Source organism: Saimiri boliviensis, chromosome 6, assembly GCF_048565385.1.
Source record: "Saimiri boliviensis isolate mSaiBol1 chromosome 6, mSaiBol1.pri, whole genome shotgun sequence".
NCBI classification, from domain to species: Eukaryota; Metazoa; Chordata; class Mammalia; order Primates; family Cebidae; genus Saimiri; species Saimiri boliviensis.
Genome location: NC_133454.1, coordinates 44,557,011 through 44,574,546, shown reverse-complemented (window position 1 = coordinate 44,574,546; position 17,536 = coordinate 44,557,011). Strand labels below are relative to the sequence as shown.

The following is a 17,536-nucleotide window of genomic DNA, read 5'->3' as shown; positions in this document are numbered from 1 at the left end:
AGAATGCAGAAGCTGAACACTTCTCAGTGGCGAACACATTAGATAAAAATCATAGCTGCATGTGGAAAGTGTTTATAATTGTACATACATACTTGAGGAAAACTGTACATATATATTTGCTGAAAAGTATCAATTACAGAATATAGAAATAGTAAAAGTGGGAGATACAGAATGCTTTTCCTCCAAATTCTAAGAGCTGAACTGATGCTTTCAGAGTTAACTGTTATCAAGTTGGGTTCACACAGGCTGTCTACCTGAAGACGGTGCAGATGAAAATCCTATCAGGCCTGACCCACAGAGCCAACTGCCTTTTGTATTTAATAGACACAAAATATGATGGAAAAAAAGTGGTGGAGTAAATGGGGCAAAGCCCAATAACAAATTATCTTAGGGATTTTTCACCCTGCATCAGAGAGGAAACAGATAAACACAAGAAAGTGAATAGAAGGTCACAATGGGTTCAAGAAGGGCTTGAATCCAATTGGAATGTCATGATATACAAATAATATGTAAAATCCATATTAAAAAGATTATTTAAATTCCATTTTAATATTACGAGCATTGTTCTTATCAAAATATAAAATGCTTCTGTCAATTCTACCTTAATAGATCTTAGAAAAATAAATGTATAGAAACCCTTACCTTTGCCTGCCTCTTCTTGGCCTCTCGTCTGGCTTCCCTTTCTTTCAGTCTTTTCTCCTGAAGACAAGGAAGACGGGGGAAATTAGCAAGACATAATTAGGTATAAGACAGACTATGCATTCATTACAGTTTTATCTCCTAAAGCCAATTAATATGTGACATTCATTTTTCAGCAAATATTTACTGACTACCACTATGGGATTGGCACAAGTATTCATTAACACTAAGAATGTGTCAGACAGATCTGGAATCAAATCCCAGTTCTATCGCTTACTCTGGCCATGCAATGTTCAGCTATTTATACTTTCTAACTCACCTAAAAATGGAAATAATGAGAGCATAAACTTCATAAAGTTGCTATAAAGGTCATATAAAATACATAAGTGGTTAGCACAATGTCTGATATATGACTGGTACATAAGCAATGTCAGCTATTAGAATTAAAAGAAAGAAAAAAATGTAATAATGACCACTTCCTTTGTCCTCTGTCTGAAAACAGAATTTACAAACGCTATGACATCCTCATCCTGGGGGTTCTTAGAAAAGTGGCAATATTTTCTAAAACAAAAAAACAACATAAGGCCATTCTTACGAAGTATTTTTTGTTGTTGTTGTTAATTTTTTTAATTGCATTTTAGGTTTTGGGGTACATGTGAAGAACATGCAAGACTGTTGCATAGGTACACACATGGCAGTGTGATTTGCTGCCTTCCTTCCCCTCACCTATATCTGTCATTTCTCCCCATGCTATCTCTCCCCACCTCCCCACCCCCCCGTCCCTCCCCCATTTCCCCCCAACAGACCCCATTGTGTAGTGCTCCCCTCCCCGTGTCCATGTGTTCTCATTTTTCAACACCCGCCTATGAGTGAGAACATGCGGTGTTTGATTTTCTGCTCTTGTGTCAGTTTGCTGAGAATGATGGTTTCCAGGTTCATCCATGTCCCTATAAAGGACACGAACTCATCGTTTTTTATTGCTGCGTAATATTCCATGGTGTATATATACCACATTTTCCCTGTCCAGTCTATCATCGATGGGCATTTGGGTTGATTCCAGGTCTTTGCTATTGTAAACAGTTCTGCTATGAACATTCGTGTGCATGTGTCCTTATAGTAGAATGATTTATAATCCTTTGGATATATACCCAGTAATGGGATTGCTGGGTCAAATGGGATTTCTATTTTTAGGTCCTTGAGGAATCGCCACACTGTCTTCCACAATGGTTGAACTAATTTACACTCCCACCAACAGTGTAAAAGTGTTCCTATTTCTCCACATCCTCTCCAGCATCTGTTGTCTCCAGATTTTTTAATGATCGCCATTCTAACTGGCATGAGATGGTATCTCAGTGTAGTTTTGATTTGCATTTCTCTAATGACCAGTGATGATGAGCATTTTCTCATATGTTTGTTGGCCTCCTGTATGTCTTCTTTTGCAAAGTGTCTGTTCATATCCTTCGCCCACTTTTGAATGGGCTTGTTTTTTTTCTTGTAGATCTGTTTTAGTTCTTTGTAAATTCCGGATATCAGCCCCTTGTCAGATGGGTAGACTACAGAAATTTTTCCCCATTCTGTTGGTTGCCGATTAACTCTAATGACTGTTTCTTTTGCCGTGCAGAAGCTATGGAGTTTGATTAGGTCCCATTTGTCTATTTTGGCTTTTGTTGCCAATGCTTTTGGTGTTTTGGTCATGAAGTCCTTGCCTATGCCTATGTCCTGAATGGTTTTGCCTAGATTTTCTTCTAGAGTTTTTATGGTGTTAGGTCTTATTTTTAAGTCTTTAATCCATCTGGAGTTAATTTTAGTGTAAGGTGTCAGGAAAGAAGCTTTCTGCACATGGTTAGCCAGTTTTCCCCACACCAAGTATGTTATTTTATTACATTGCCTTATAATCCCCCCATTAGTTTTACACTGATCACAAAATAGGCAGACAAATGCAACATATTTTATTAAAAGAAAAAAGACATATGTATATTGCTAAAATTCAAAATAATCCAGCTAAAGTTGAAATGAATGCTGTTTTAAATTTTAAAAACGTCTTCACTCCAGGACTAATGTGTTACTATAAAGGCTATTCCCAATCTTGAGTATATAGCTAACAACTTACATGTTTTTTAAAATTTTTGAACTACTAGGCCAACAACAGAAAGGTGGAGGGACTGCAAATAATTTTCATTTCATGAAGTAAAAACAATCATTAAACATATTAAGGTGAGAATGCACAAGTTTTCTAAGTCTGAGCACTCTTTCAGTACTATTAAGCTTTTTATATACACATGACTTTCTCCAGGTTCAAAAACCAACTCTAATCCATCCTATGATAACAGACCTGAGAGAATGCAAGACATCCTTACATCAAGAAGGATGGGAACTGCTACTATACACGGTATCTAGGTTTATAGATTGGCTCCTTTATGATAAACTGAGACCATAAAGTTAAAAGTCTCAAAGAGGGTTAAACACTTGTTTAATTCAAAGAGGAAAGGAGTCCACAGAACTTACAGATTCAGCTTCTATAGCTTCTAACTACACAGTAGGAAAGCTAAATTCCAAGTGAAACTAACAAAAACTAAAAATCAAATGGCTACTGTGTATGCGTCATGCCCCTGAGTAAGATGTGTTTAATCTGTTTCTGTGATCATTCTTTTTCTTCTCTGTCTTTGGGGAAAATCCTTAGTACTGACTTTCAAATAAAACACACAACTAACAGGACAGATAAAACATAATGTACAATTATACAACAGACACATTCTAGAGATTACTTGGAAGTTCTAGAAACCAAGTTCAATGGAAGGAAATGGAAAGAAGAAAAAAGAAAAACTCAGAAAGCTTTTGGCTTGCTCATTATCAAAGAGCTTCGTTAGAAAGTGACCTATCTCAAAACTGGTTCTCTTCATGTGCCAAATCTGGTGCTTTTTGAAATACCTTCTAATAAAAATGTTAATTTTGGGGGGTTAAACATTAACCAATGTGACTTCAAAAACAGAAGAAAATAACAACTAGTATTATTTTAGCAAGCTCCAATTAATGCAATAGTGATTATCAAACTTTATCTCTGAATTGGTTCTCTAATGAGATTAGGAGAGATGTTCTGCCACTAAATTAAAATAATCTCAATGCTTCCCCAAGTTGTGGGGAAAAAGAAGACAATGGATGGCAGTTTCTAAACAATTTGTGCCTAAATTCTTCTTAAAAGTTGGCACCAATTACTGATTTTCTTTGCGCATTAGCAGACTACAAAATACATGAAGGAAGCAAAACAAGATTAAAGAAAAAAAAACTGATAACATTGAACATAATTAACGCTTCATTTGCGCTGGCTTTAGCAAGTGGATACATGTATTTATAACTTTATCTCCCTTCTCTACCCACCCCATCCCCTGCAGAGTTTTCCTTGGTTAGATACTAAAATGGAACAAAGATATTTTGTTACCCTGCAAAGACTGCAATGACTTTTGAGTGTTTTGCTGCTTACACTAATGTTAAGATTATAGCTATATAAAATAGCAACTACAGAGAGCAATAAAATTGTACTTTCATAAAAATTCTTTGTCCATTAGCAACATTACTATGCTATTTTCTTACCAACAGTAATAGCTCAGAATTATTAAGTATCAACAATGTAGTAGGCATTTCATAAAACAATTTGGTCTTTTCTCTTTTTAAATCTATGTAACAGAATTTATAAAGTATTATTATTCCCATTCTATAGATGAAAAATGGATCAAAGTAACTAATAACTTGCCTGATGTCACACATAGTAAGTGATGGACTAGAGACTAAACTGGGCCTGGGGAGCTAAAGTCCTCACTCACTCAAATCTGGCACACCACTACACTTCACACTTCCTCCATTGGAACACTGACTTCGCTTTGCAGGTTCATGCATAGTATTTCTATCTTCAATATGTTTTAGACAAGTGTTGCCACTCCTTTTACCATTATAGTCTGCTACTATACAGGTCTTTTAATCCTGACAGCATTTTTTTTATGACAGCATTTTATAGGCATTATTTAATAAATTTTTGCCAGTCTTTTATGCAGATGAAACAAGTAACTGCCCACATTTAAAAGCCATGCAAATTTTTGTTGTAATTATTCAATAACTGATCTTCCTCCGATACATCAGTGTCTGCAAATGGCCCTTCAAAGTTGCAAAGAATAACCTCGAACATATTCACATCAGAAAAACCCTTTCTACTCAAGCAAACATAACAATGCTGGGGGTTTCCATTTAGTCATTTTAATCATAGGAGAAAAAAATATTGACAATTTTCTACTTTACTAAATTCCAGTATTAATACATTATAATCACTAAAAGATATTTTAAATTTCAGGTTTAAATTGGCTACCAGAATTTACATGTGCATGCAAATGAGTAATTTTCCCTTATGAATTTCCTACCAAAATTTTCAGATGAACAAGAGATATCCAAAGACTTTTACATGCAGCAAATGTTCCGTTCCCAAGACTTGAAACAAATGCACTAATGACAAACTTTCAATACTAAGTGAAACTAAAGGAAAATAATTTGAAATGAATCATTAGAAAACGTTTATTTCTTGTCTGAAAGCGCTTTGTTAGTACTCTGAAAAGTGCCAAGAGTAAACATCAATAGAGAAGCAAAATGACTGGAAGTAGATTCATCATAATTCAAAACTTAGAAAATGAATATATTCTTTCTTTGTGGAAGTAGGAAAAAATATTTTTAAGGGTTGATGACACATGGCAAAACACATGGCTGGAGTACAATGACTTCAGGAGAAAGGTTTAAGTGAATTTCGTTAGGTTCAGTAACTGAGGTCCTTCTCCCCACTCAATTAGGTGTGGCTCGAATGCCTGAATTCCTTTATTTTTCCTATTTTATTTTTTAGGACATTCTGGCACTGAAAGCTATTTTATGCTACAAAAAAAAAAAAAAAGAATGCAAAATGTTATCTTTAGTTCTGCCATACTACAAATGATTAAGTATGAGGGGAGCATGAAATTCAGTAATGAAAATCAAATTCACCAGGGACAGAAAAACAGAAAATCAAATTTCAAGGTATAAAATACTCCCTTTATAGATACGATATTTATTTTGGATCCTCACACAGTATAAGTCCTTAGCTTCCAGAAAAGAAAGTACCATGAAATATGAATTTCATGAGCAGTCACGATTACGAATTTAAACTTTTTCATTCTAGGGTGAGTCTTATTTTCAAATCTACAAATGGAAGTACAACCCATTTGCATGACTCTCAGGCAATGCTGTCAGTTTGATAAGAAATTGAGTCCCCAGCTATCACATAAGGAAAAAGGGGACATGTATCTTTACTTCAGTATTAGAATAACCTATCTTTCAGAGAAGAAAACTGGCTTAACGAACATGAGCAAAAGAAAGATCATGAGAATTGTAATTCCCAAAGATATCCCCTGACCTCCAAGAACAAAATTCCACTAAATCCTTCCCCACGAACTTTACACAACAAGGTTCTCTGATTTGTTACCCATTTTACAGAGTTTTGCTTGAAGAACATTAAAAAGTGGGCTTCTATATATAAATCTGTAACAACTATAACAAGGATATGAAGACAGAATGAAAAAAACAAACTGATGTGGAAACACTGATTCATTAGTTAAATCCTTTGAATATTTACCAAGCTACTATGTGACAGGCCACATGATTGGCTCTGGATACATATAATGGGCAAAACAGACATAGACCATTGCCCTTTGCAGTTTATAACTTAATCCTATCAGACTCTCTGATTCCACTGGCACCAAACTGCTCCCTGTTCAATCCCAATCTCTACCTACTCACCATCAACCTAATAACCAACACATTTCTCCAACACCACATGGTTTTTTTAAAAATCCCCAAAAGAAAGCATGAAAATAGATCATATTTATGCAATTTTGAATATTTGTCTCATGGGATGGTGGATATAAAGAGAGCCCAAACACCAAGATACTGAGCTTAATGTCACTAGATGTTATAAGCTCATGAGAGTAAGAACAGAAACCCCCTAGGCAGATATATCCAAATAATAGGCAAAGGTTCTATAGTAACAGATTGGCTTCCATTTTAATAATAAACCTGGTTGTGACAGTAAAAGGGCTGGAACTAGAAGGAAAAGGGGTTGTAAAGAAAAGGATCTTCTATCCTCTCAGGTAAATAAGCTTTATTCACAACATCCATTTTAGAATTAGGCACCAGATGCTGAGTCCCTTTTCCTCAATATGACATTTCTGATCTTAGTAAAATTTCATAAGGACCATATGAGTCAGACCAGTCTCTGACATTACTTTAGACTATAAAATGGCCATAGCTATGGAAAAATGTATTCTGGCACTACTATATGTACATATATAGCTATGCAGTGAACATTCAGGAAAAAGTGGTATTAGTACAGGGTCTTAAACTATACTACTAACTATGACATTTAATTTATTACAGATCAATAACCTTGTCCTGGAAACATGAAAAATTTCCATTCTTTGTCATTTCTTCTTCAAAATCCTCTACTCTTATGATCATCCTGCACCTTTTTATTCACCACTTCAGTTACCCTGCTGTAAAACATTCGTCTGATGGCTTGAAATAGATATCAACACAGTTGAATAGTTAAAAAGCATAAAGTCTAAAGAGTATCAAAGACCTTGGTAAGAGTCCCAGAGCTGCTGTTTGTAAGCTGCAGGGTTCTGGACACATTACTTGACCCTTCTAAGTCTTAGTTTTATAATCTGTAAAATGATGCTAGTTCACTGACTCCACAAGTTAATATTAGTGTATAATATGATGGTACATGTAAATTTACTGCAGGGCCCAGTTAAGTAAGTGTTACTTGTTATTGTTAATATTCTTGTTGCTATTATTCCTCAGATGCCTGATTACAGCTTCCCTCTTTTTTGACTATCATACAAATTTATGAGTAAGTCAACTGGATTCCATGCCAATTTAATTCTGTGTCAACAATAAAACAAGATAGATTTTTCTAAAGTTTTCCTTTAATTCTTTCTTAAATTTCTAATGTTCATGCTGGTAGTAAGTGGAAGCTAGAGTAATGCTGCAGCATCTTTGGAAGCAGTCCAGAGTCAGATCTTGACATATTTATGTTATCTAAATTCATAATCCAATATGGATAAAGCACTCGAATTTCAAGGGAATGAAAGAACTTGATAATGAATTGTTTTTCTCCATTCTCAGCAAATATTATCACCTTAAATACAAGTCATCTTTCAGAACTAAGAATGATGACATAACACAGAGCAGATTTTCACTCCATTAAAGCAAAAACCATTCAAAGATGGGATCCATGGCCTACCTTTCAACAGTTCTGACTCAATTATCAGAAAACACATTGCTTCCATGTAGGATTAGCATTTTGTGTTTACAGTTTACTAGTTTACTAATGGTTTCATATGCAAAAATTACAGTCTTTGCTCTATTTTTATTTCCAGTTGTTGGTTTCAAGAGATTCTAAAGAGAAAATAAAAATAGCAGACTATTTAAGCAGAGCTACCTAAAAGTGCCCAACAAAGTTGAAGGCTGGAATGGTCTCAGAAGAAAGCAATACTTAAAGGTTACAACGAAAACTCATGAAGAGCAACTAAAGCTGCTAAATGACCCGAGACAGTTACAGGAGGGTCCCTGAAGTCCAGAGTAACAGCTATGAATTTTAGGAAGCAGCTGACTTGAGTTCTACTCCCAGTGATGCCATCAAACTATATGATTTGGTTTGTACTCTAAACCGGTTAAAACCTTTAGACCTCTTCTATACAAACAAATTGAAATTTGTATGTCAAAGAGATGCCTGTACTTTCACATTTATTGCAACATTATTCACAACAGTCAAGATATGGAATAACTGAAGCACCCATCAACAGACAATGGATTAAAAAAATGTGATATATATATATATATACACACACACACACACACACACACACACACACACACACACAATGGAATACTATTCAGTCTTAAGGAAGGAACAAAATTCTGCCATCTGCAACAAGAACGAACCTATAAGATGTTTGGCAAAGTGAAATAAGCCAGGCAGAGAGGCAAATACCACATGATCTTACTTATCTGTGGAATCTAACTCATAGAAGTAGACTTTATAGAGCTCATAGAAGTAGATAGAATGGTGGTTACCAAAGGATTAGGGGGAAGGGGTGCAGGGGAGATGGGCAAAGGGAAGATGTTGGTTACAGTGTACAAAGTTTCAGTCAGACAGGAGGAATAAAGTTCTGATGATCTATTGCACAGCTTGATGACTATGTTAATAATAATGTATTGTATATTTCAAAATAGCTAAAAGAATGGATTTTAAACGTTCTCACCACAAAGTAATGATAAATACTTGAGGTGATGAATATGTGATGGATACGCTAATTAGCATGACTTGATTATTCCATAATGTATACGTGTAATGAAACATCTCATTGTACCCCATACATACAATTATGAGTCAATTAAAAATAAAACTTTAAAATAAAAAAGGTAAAAAATGTTTATGATTCAGTTTTTTAAATCTTTAAGATTTAACTCTGGAAAAATCATCAGTCTTTTCCAATGGTTGAATGGTGAATTTACCTGAATTACATTAGAAATTATATAGCTTTCAGAATCTGGTAGATGAAAATATGATTCAAGAACAAGTATAATAGCATGAGGGAAAAACAAGTAGAACAGAGTGAGTAGCTGAGTCTTACCATACTGAGTACATATGCAGAACTATGACTAAAGGCAGTCAACTGTTAAACAGAAGAGCAAACAACTACTTCCAATCAGAATCATTAAGACTCAATTTACTTACATATTAAATATCCCATCCTTTAAAACAAAAATATAATAAAATATTTGAACATACTGGAAAAAAATGCCAAGGCTTACAAAATCTTCTAAAATTGATATACGTTCAAAAAATACATGTGTCAAATACAGAAGCATGTGATAGGTTTTATGAAGTTTTTTCACATGCAAAATTTATTCAGGCACATCCTTTATTTATAACTTGCGTCAAAAGTTTCTTCACCTTTTTCTATCTTCCTGAAATAAAGCTTCCCCTAGACCCTGATGTTAGCATCTTCAATATTCTTTAGGGACATCCAATTCTTCTCAATATACTTTCAAAGAAATAACAAAATTATGAGTGACAGCCTCAAAGGGAAACATAATTATATCTGCCCAAGGCAAAACCTTGTGCTAACAGAAGTAAGAATTGTCATTATAGGGGAATGCTGGGAAGATGGCCGCCTAAGAACAGCTCAGGACTTCAGCTCCCAGTGAAAGTGCAGAGGGTGAGTGAACGCCGCATTTACAGACGAACTCTTATTGCCCACAGACCAGGAGATACCCAGGCAGAGGGGTCGTCAGTGTCGCAGTCCCAGCTGGTGTGGCTGTTTTGGCCCCTGTGGGGCTGATTCCGCCCCCGCGGCTGCTGTGACCACTCCCTGTTGCTGCGGTTCTCCATGCAAAAACCACTGGTCTGGGAGCCCTCTTAGCTGGCGAGCAGAGCCCTGAGACGGCAGAGTTGCCCATTCATCTGAAATAGCGAGTCAGGCCAGGAGATTCCTAGGCAAAAAATCCGCCAGGAGCCGGCGCCGCAGTTCGAGCCGACTCCCTGAGTCGCAGCACGGGAGATCCCGGCGCCTTTTCAACAAGCGACCGGAACTCGGGATCGTTCAACTTAAAAGAAAAGACTCGGAGTCAGGGAGCCAGGTGATCAGGCTCGGTTGGTCCCAGCCTTCCACCCACAACAACAACGAAAACAAAAACAGTAATTGGAAACCCACTGGATTGAGCCCTTCAAACCAAGCACAGCTGAACCTGGACAGCCCGGCTCGGTGGGGGAGGGGCTTCCGCCATTACTGAGACTCTCCACCGCTACTGAGGCAGGCCCCCGTTGCCGAGGCAACCCGCCGTTGCCGAGGCAACCTCCCACAACAGAGAGAGTCCACCATAACAGAGGCGGGGCCACCATTGCCCAGACAGTTCTAACCACGCCCATATAAAAAGGACTACAGGGAAGAGCTCAGGGCAGCTGGGTGGAGCCCACAGCAGCTCAGCAAAGCCCCTGCGGGCAGGCAGTGGCTAGCCCTGCTGCTAGCTGGGCGGGTCAGACCTGAAAGAAAAATCAAAAAAGGCAGTAGTGCAATGGAAACTCATAAAGCTCCAACTCCCTGGGACAGAGACAGACAACAGGTGGATAATCCCACAAAAATGGGAAGAAACCAGCGTAAAAAGGATGAAAACTCCCGAAACCAGAACATCTCTCCTCCTAAAAGGGATCACAACTCCTCACCAGCAAGGGAACCAGACTGGATGGAGAAGGAGAGTGATGAAATGACAGAATCAGACTTCAGAAGGTGGGTAGTAAGAAACTACAGCGAGCTAAAAGAACATGTTCTAACCGCACACAAAGAAAATAGGAACCTTGAAAAAAGATTGGACGAACTGCTGACGAGAATGGACAGCATAGAGAGGAGTATAAGTGAATTGATGGAGCTGAAAAACGCAACGCGAGAACTTCGTGAAGCATGCACAAGCTTCAACAGCCGAATTGACCAAGCAGAAGAAAGGATATCAGAGGTCGAAGATCAACTCAATGAAATAAAAAGAGAAGGCAAGAACAGAGAAAAAAGCACAAAAAGGAATGAACAAAATCTTCAAGAAATGTGGGACTATGTGAAAAGACCTAATCTACGTCTGATAGGTGTACCTGAATGTGATGAAGAGAATGAATCCAAGCTGGAAAATACTCTTCAGGATATTATCCGGGAAAACTTCCCCAACCTAGCAAGGCAGACCAATATTCAAATCCAGGAAATACAGAGAACACCACAAAGATATTCCGCAAGAAGAGCAACCCCAAGGCACATAATCGTCAGATTCACCAAGGTTGAAATGAAAGAGAAAATGCTAAGGGCAGCCAGAGAGAAAGGTCGGATTACCCACAAAGGGGAGCCCATTAGACTCACAGCAGATCTCTCAGCAGAAGCCCTACAAGCCAGAAGAGATTGGGGGCCAATATTCAACATCCTTAAAGAAAAGAACTTTCAACCCAGAATCTCCTATCCAGCCAAACTAAGCTTCATAAGCGAAGGAAAAATAGAATCCTTTGTGAACAAGCAAGCGCTCAGAGATTTCATCACCACCAAACCTGCTCTACAAGAACTCCTGAAAGAGGCTCTACACATATAAAGGAACAACCAGTACCAGGCACTCCAAAAACATACCAAATGGTAAAAAAGCATGAACACAATCAAGAATCTGCATCAACTAACCAACAAAACGCCAGGTAGCATCAAAATGACAGTATCAAAATCACACATAACAATACTATCCCTAAATGTCAATGGACTAAATGCCCCAATCAAAAGACACAGACTGGCAAACTGGATAAAAAGCCAAAACCCATCAGTGTGCTGTATCCAGGAAACCCATCTTACATGCAAGGATACACAAAGGCTCAAAATAAAGGGATGGAGGAAGTTCTACCAAGCAAACGGAGAGCAAAAAAAGGCAGGAGTGGCAATTCTCATCTCTGATAAAATAGACTTTAAAGCAACAAAGATCAAAAGAGACAAAGAAGGACATTACATAATGGTAAAAGGATCACTGCAAAAAGAAGAGCTAACGATCCTAAATATATATGCACCCAATACAGGAGCACCCAGATACATAAGGCAAGTTCTTAATGACCTACAAAGGGACTTGGACTCCCACACAATAATAGTGGGAGACTTTAACACCCCACTGTCAATATTAGACAGATCATCCAGACAGAAAATCAACAAGGATATCCAGGACCTGAATACAGACCTGGAACAAGCAAACCTAATAGACATTTACAGAACTCTCCACCCCAAATCCACAGAATATACATTCTTCTCAGCACCACATCACACCTACTCTAAGATTGACCACATAATTGGCAGTAAATCACTCCTCAGCAAATGCAAAAGAACAGAAATCATAACAAACAGTCTCTCAGACCACAGTGCAATCGAGTTAGAACTCAGAATGCAGAAACTAACTCAGAATCACACACCTTCATGGAAACTGAACAACTTGCTCTTGAATGTTGACTGGATAAACAATGAAATGAAGGCAGAAATAAAGATGTTCTTAGAAACCAATGAGAATGAAGACACAACATACCAGAATCTCTGGGACACATTTAAAGCAGTCTCTAGAGGAAAATATATAGCAATGAGTGCCCACATGAGAAGAAAGGAGAGGTCGAAAATTGACACCCTATCATCAAAATTGAAAGAGCTAGAGGAGCAAGATCAAAAAAACTCAAAACCTAGCAGAAGACAGGAAATATCTAAGATCAGAGCAGAACTGAAGGAAATAGAGACACAAAAAACTCTCCAAAAAATCAATAAATCCAGGAGCTGGTTTTTTGAAAAGATCAACAAAATAGACAGACCACTAGCCAGATTAATAAAAAAGAAAAGAGAGAATAACCAAATTGATGCAATAAAAAACGATAAAGGGGATATCACCACAGATTCCACAGAAATCCAAACCATCATCAGAGATTATTACAAACAACTCTATGCACATAAACTAGTAAACCTGGAAGAAATGGATAAATTCCTGGACACCTGCAACCTCCCAAGCCTAAATCTGGAAGAAGCCAAAACCCTGAATAGACCAATAACATGGTCTGAAGTCGAGGCAGCAATAAAGAGCCTACCACCCAAAAAAAGCCCAGGTCCAGATGGGTTCACAGCTGAATTCTACCAGACATACAAGGAGGAGCTGATACCATTCCTTCTGAAACTATTCCAGACAATCCAAAAAGAGGGAATCCTTCCCAAATCATTTTACGAGACAAACATCATCCTGATACCAAAACCCGGCAGAGACTCAACAAGAAAAGAAAATTTCAGGCCAATATCCATGATGAACATAGATGCAAAAATCTTCAATAAAATACTGGCAAACCGATTGCAACAGCATATCAAAAAGCTCATCCACCATGATCAAGTAGGATTCATCCCGGGGATGCAAGGCTGGTTCAACATACGCAAGTCCATAAACGTAATTCACCACATAAACAGAACCAAAGACAAAAACCACATGATTATCTCGATTGATGCAGAGAAGGCTTTTGACAAAATTCAACAACCCTTTATGCTAAAAACCCTCAATAAACTAGGTATTGACGGAACGTATCTCAAAACAATAAAAGCTATTTACGACAAACCAACAGCCAATATCATACTGAATGGGCAAAAACTGGAAGCATTCCCTTTGAAATCTGGCACTAGACAAGGATGCCCTCTCTCACCACTCCTATTCAATATAGTACTGGAAGTTCTAGCCAGAGCAATCAGGCAAGAAAAAGAAATAAAGGGTATCCAATTTGGAAAGGAGGAAATCAAATTGTCTCTATTTGCAGATGACATGATTGTATATCTGGAAGACCCCATCATCTCAGCCCAAAATCTCCTGAAACTGATAAACAACTTCAGCAAAGTCTCAGGATACAAAATCAACGTGCAAAAATCACAAGCATTCCTATACACCAGTAACAGACTTCAAGAGAGCCAAATCAAGAACGAACTGCCATTCACAATTGCTACAAAGAGAATAAAGTACCTAGGAATACAACTAACAAGGAACGTAAAGGACCTCTTCAAGGAGAACTACAAGCCATTGCTCAATGAAATAAGAGAGGATACAAACAGATGGAGAAATATTCCATGTTCATGGTTAGGAAGAATCAACATCGTGAAAATGGCCATACTGCCCAAAGTAATTTACAGATTCAACGCTATTCCCATCAAGCTACCAATGACCTTCTTCACAGAACTGGAAAAAAACACCTTAAACTTCATATGGAACCAAAAGAGAGCCCGCATAGCCAAGTCAACTCTAAGCAGAAAGAACAAAGCAGGAGGCATCACACTACCGGACTTCAAACTATACTACAAGGCTACAGTAATCAAAACAGCATGGTACTGGTACCAAAACAGAGATATAGACCAATGGAACAGAACAGAGGCCTCACAGGAAATACAACATACCCACAACCATCTGATCTTCGACAAACCCGACAAAAACAAGCAATGGGGAAAGGACTCCCTGTTTAATAAATGGTGTTGGGAAAACTGGCTAGCCATGTGCAGAAAGCAGAAACAGGACCCCTTCCTGACACCTTACACCAAAATTAACTCCAGATGGATTAAAGACTTAAACATCAGACCTAACACCATAAAAACCTTAGAGGAAAATCTAGGCAAAACCATTCAGGACATAGGTGTAGGCAAGGACTTCATGACCAAAACGCCAAAAGCAATGACAACAAAAGCCAAAATAGACAAATGGGACCTAATCAAACTCCACAGCTTCTGCACGGCAAAAGAAACAGTCAGTAGAGTGAATCGGCAACCAACAGAATGGGAAAAAATTTTTGCAGCCTACCCATCTGACAAGGGGCTGATATCCAGAATTTACAAAGAACTAAAGCAGATCTACAAGAAAAAAACAAACAAGCCCATTCAAAAATGGGCAAAGGACATGAACAGACACTTTACAAAAGAAGACATACAGGAGGCCAACAAACATATGAAAAAATGCTCATCATCACTGGTCATCAGAGAAATGCAAATCAAAACCACATTGAGATACCATCTCACACCAGTTAGAATGGCGATCATTAAAAAATCTGGAAACAACAGATGCTGGAGAGGATGTGGAGAAATAGGAACACTTCTACACTGTTGGTGGGAATGTAAATTAGTTCAACCATTGTGGAAGACAGTGTGGCGATTCCTCAAGGACCTAAAAATAGAAATCCCATTTGACCCAGCAATCCCATTACTGGGTATATATCCAAAGGATTATAAATCATTCTACTACAAGGACACGTGCACACGAATGTTCATTGCAGCACTGTTTACAATAGCAAATACCTGGAACCAACCCAAATGTCCAACGATGATAGACTGGATAGGGAAAATGTGGTACATATACACCATGGAATATTACACAGCCATCAAAAAGGATGAGTTCACGTCCTTTGTAGGGACATGGATGAACCTGGAAACCATCATTCTCAGCAAACTGACACAAGAGCAGAAAATCAAACACCGTATATTCTCGCTCATAGGCGGGTGTTGAACAATGAGAATACAAGGACACAGGGAGGGGAGCACTACACACTGGGGTCCGTTGGGGGGAAATGGGGGAGGGGCGGGGGGTGGGGAAGTGGGAAGAGATAGCATGGGGAGAAATGACAGATACAGGTGAGGGGACGGAAGGCAGCAAACCACACTGCCATGTGTGTACCTATGCAACAATCTTGCATGTTCATCACATGTACCCCGAAACCTAAAATGCAATAAAATGTAATAAAATAAAAAAATAAAAAAAAAAAAGATCTTTAAAAAAAAAAAAAAGAATTGTCATTATAGTAGCAGTATACTCAGTTAGGGGGGAAAAAAATGTGACTTTGAAAACCAACAATGTGTTCAAGTAAAGCAATTAATTAAAGTAAAGTAATTTGTGCAGGATTAATAATATGTTTAGTTTTTAAAGTAAAAGTTGTAATAGTTACTGGAAATAAGTAAAGAAGAAAGTCTTTTCATCAAGTAAAGCAAGCAGTCTGACTTGTCAGGGAGAAAAAAAAAATACAAATCAAAATTCTACCTTCCAAACAGTAAAGGATGATTTATTTCCATGTCTATCTATGGAGCCAGAGGATCTTACTAACATCTGGCACTAACTCCCATTCCTACTCCCTAATTTTTCAGATTAGGAAAGCAAAGTCCCAATTGGTGACGAGTAATCCAAACGGGACTGGGTATAAACTGTAATTACTTTTATTTATTCCATACTGAGGACTAGTAATTCCACACTGAGGACTCGAGTACAAGTATTCCATAGTACAGCACAGAATTCTTCCCACCAAACATCACTGCTTCACTATCCCGAATGTGAAAATGTGCTATTTAAGAAAACATTCCATATTTCCTGAGTAGAAATCCATTCCGTAACAGCTTGGTACAGAAATGATTTGAGTACCCATACTATACCTTATATATGCTATTGCAGTAAGCATGCTAATGCTACAGTACTCACAAATGCAAAGTTTTCTCTACTTCAATACTCACAAATACTTACGTGTGTTTACCAATGAAAATACCACAGAATTAATCATGTATCAGGTAACATTTATATTAAAGTTGAAAAGAGAACTATTCTAGTTGTTTCTTTGTGCTTTTTTTCCAAATAAGATTTTCAAAATCCTATTTGGAAGGTATGTCTTGTGCAGAACACACCTATTTTACATAAAATATAAAGTTGTCATTTGTTTTTAAAAAGACTTTGACTCTTATAGTCACAGAAGTACTGACTTCAAACGAGATGTATGTAAAATTCCGGTAATTTCTCTTACAACTTTGTCAGCCCCAAATTCTCTGTTTAACCTTGCTATGAGACAGTCTTGGAGAGGTCTAAAAATCACAGGCTGTGTTCTAACAATGACGCAAAGAATTATTTACAAGCTCAAAACTAAGTGAAAATGGCAAAATGTACAAAGATATATCTTTCCTGTAAGAAAAGGAGAAAAAAGTATGTATTCCTACTTACTTCTATTAGCATAAAAAAAGTAAAAGGACATGTTTAAATAAAAGTAGTTAGTTATAAGGGTGTAGGTACAAATAAGACAGATATAGGCAGAAGCATGAATTCTCAATGTGCAATTTTTTTTCTTGATTTTTGAGCCATGTGAATACATTATTCATCCCAAAAAAAATTTATGTTAAAAAAATAGATGTGCAAGCAGCTTTTGGGAAGTAACAGCAAATCCACAGTTAACTAAGACTTAACTATAATCTTCCTGAAGATGGAGGAACCCACATATGTATGTTAGTTTTTTCTTGTTTTT

General features: G+C 37.5%; 1 protein-coding gene across 1 annotated transcript in view; it reads right to left on the bottom strand.

Annotated features, from left to right (window-relative positions):
* DDX10 (DEAD-box helicase 10) overlaps positions 1-17,536 on the bottom strand; it is a 791,862-nt gene that overhangs the window by 600,147 nt on the left and 174,179 nt on the right. The window contains exon 16 of the mRNA XM_074400547.1: positions 643-699. Within this exon, the coding sequence (XP_074256648.1) occupies positions 643-699 (57 nt within the window). The remainder of the gene's footprint in view (positions 1-642; positions 700-17,536) is intronic.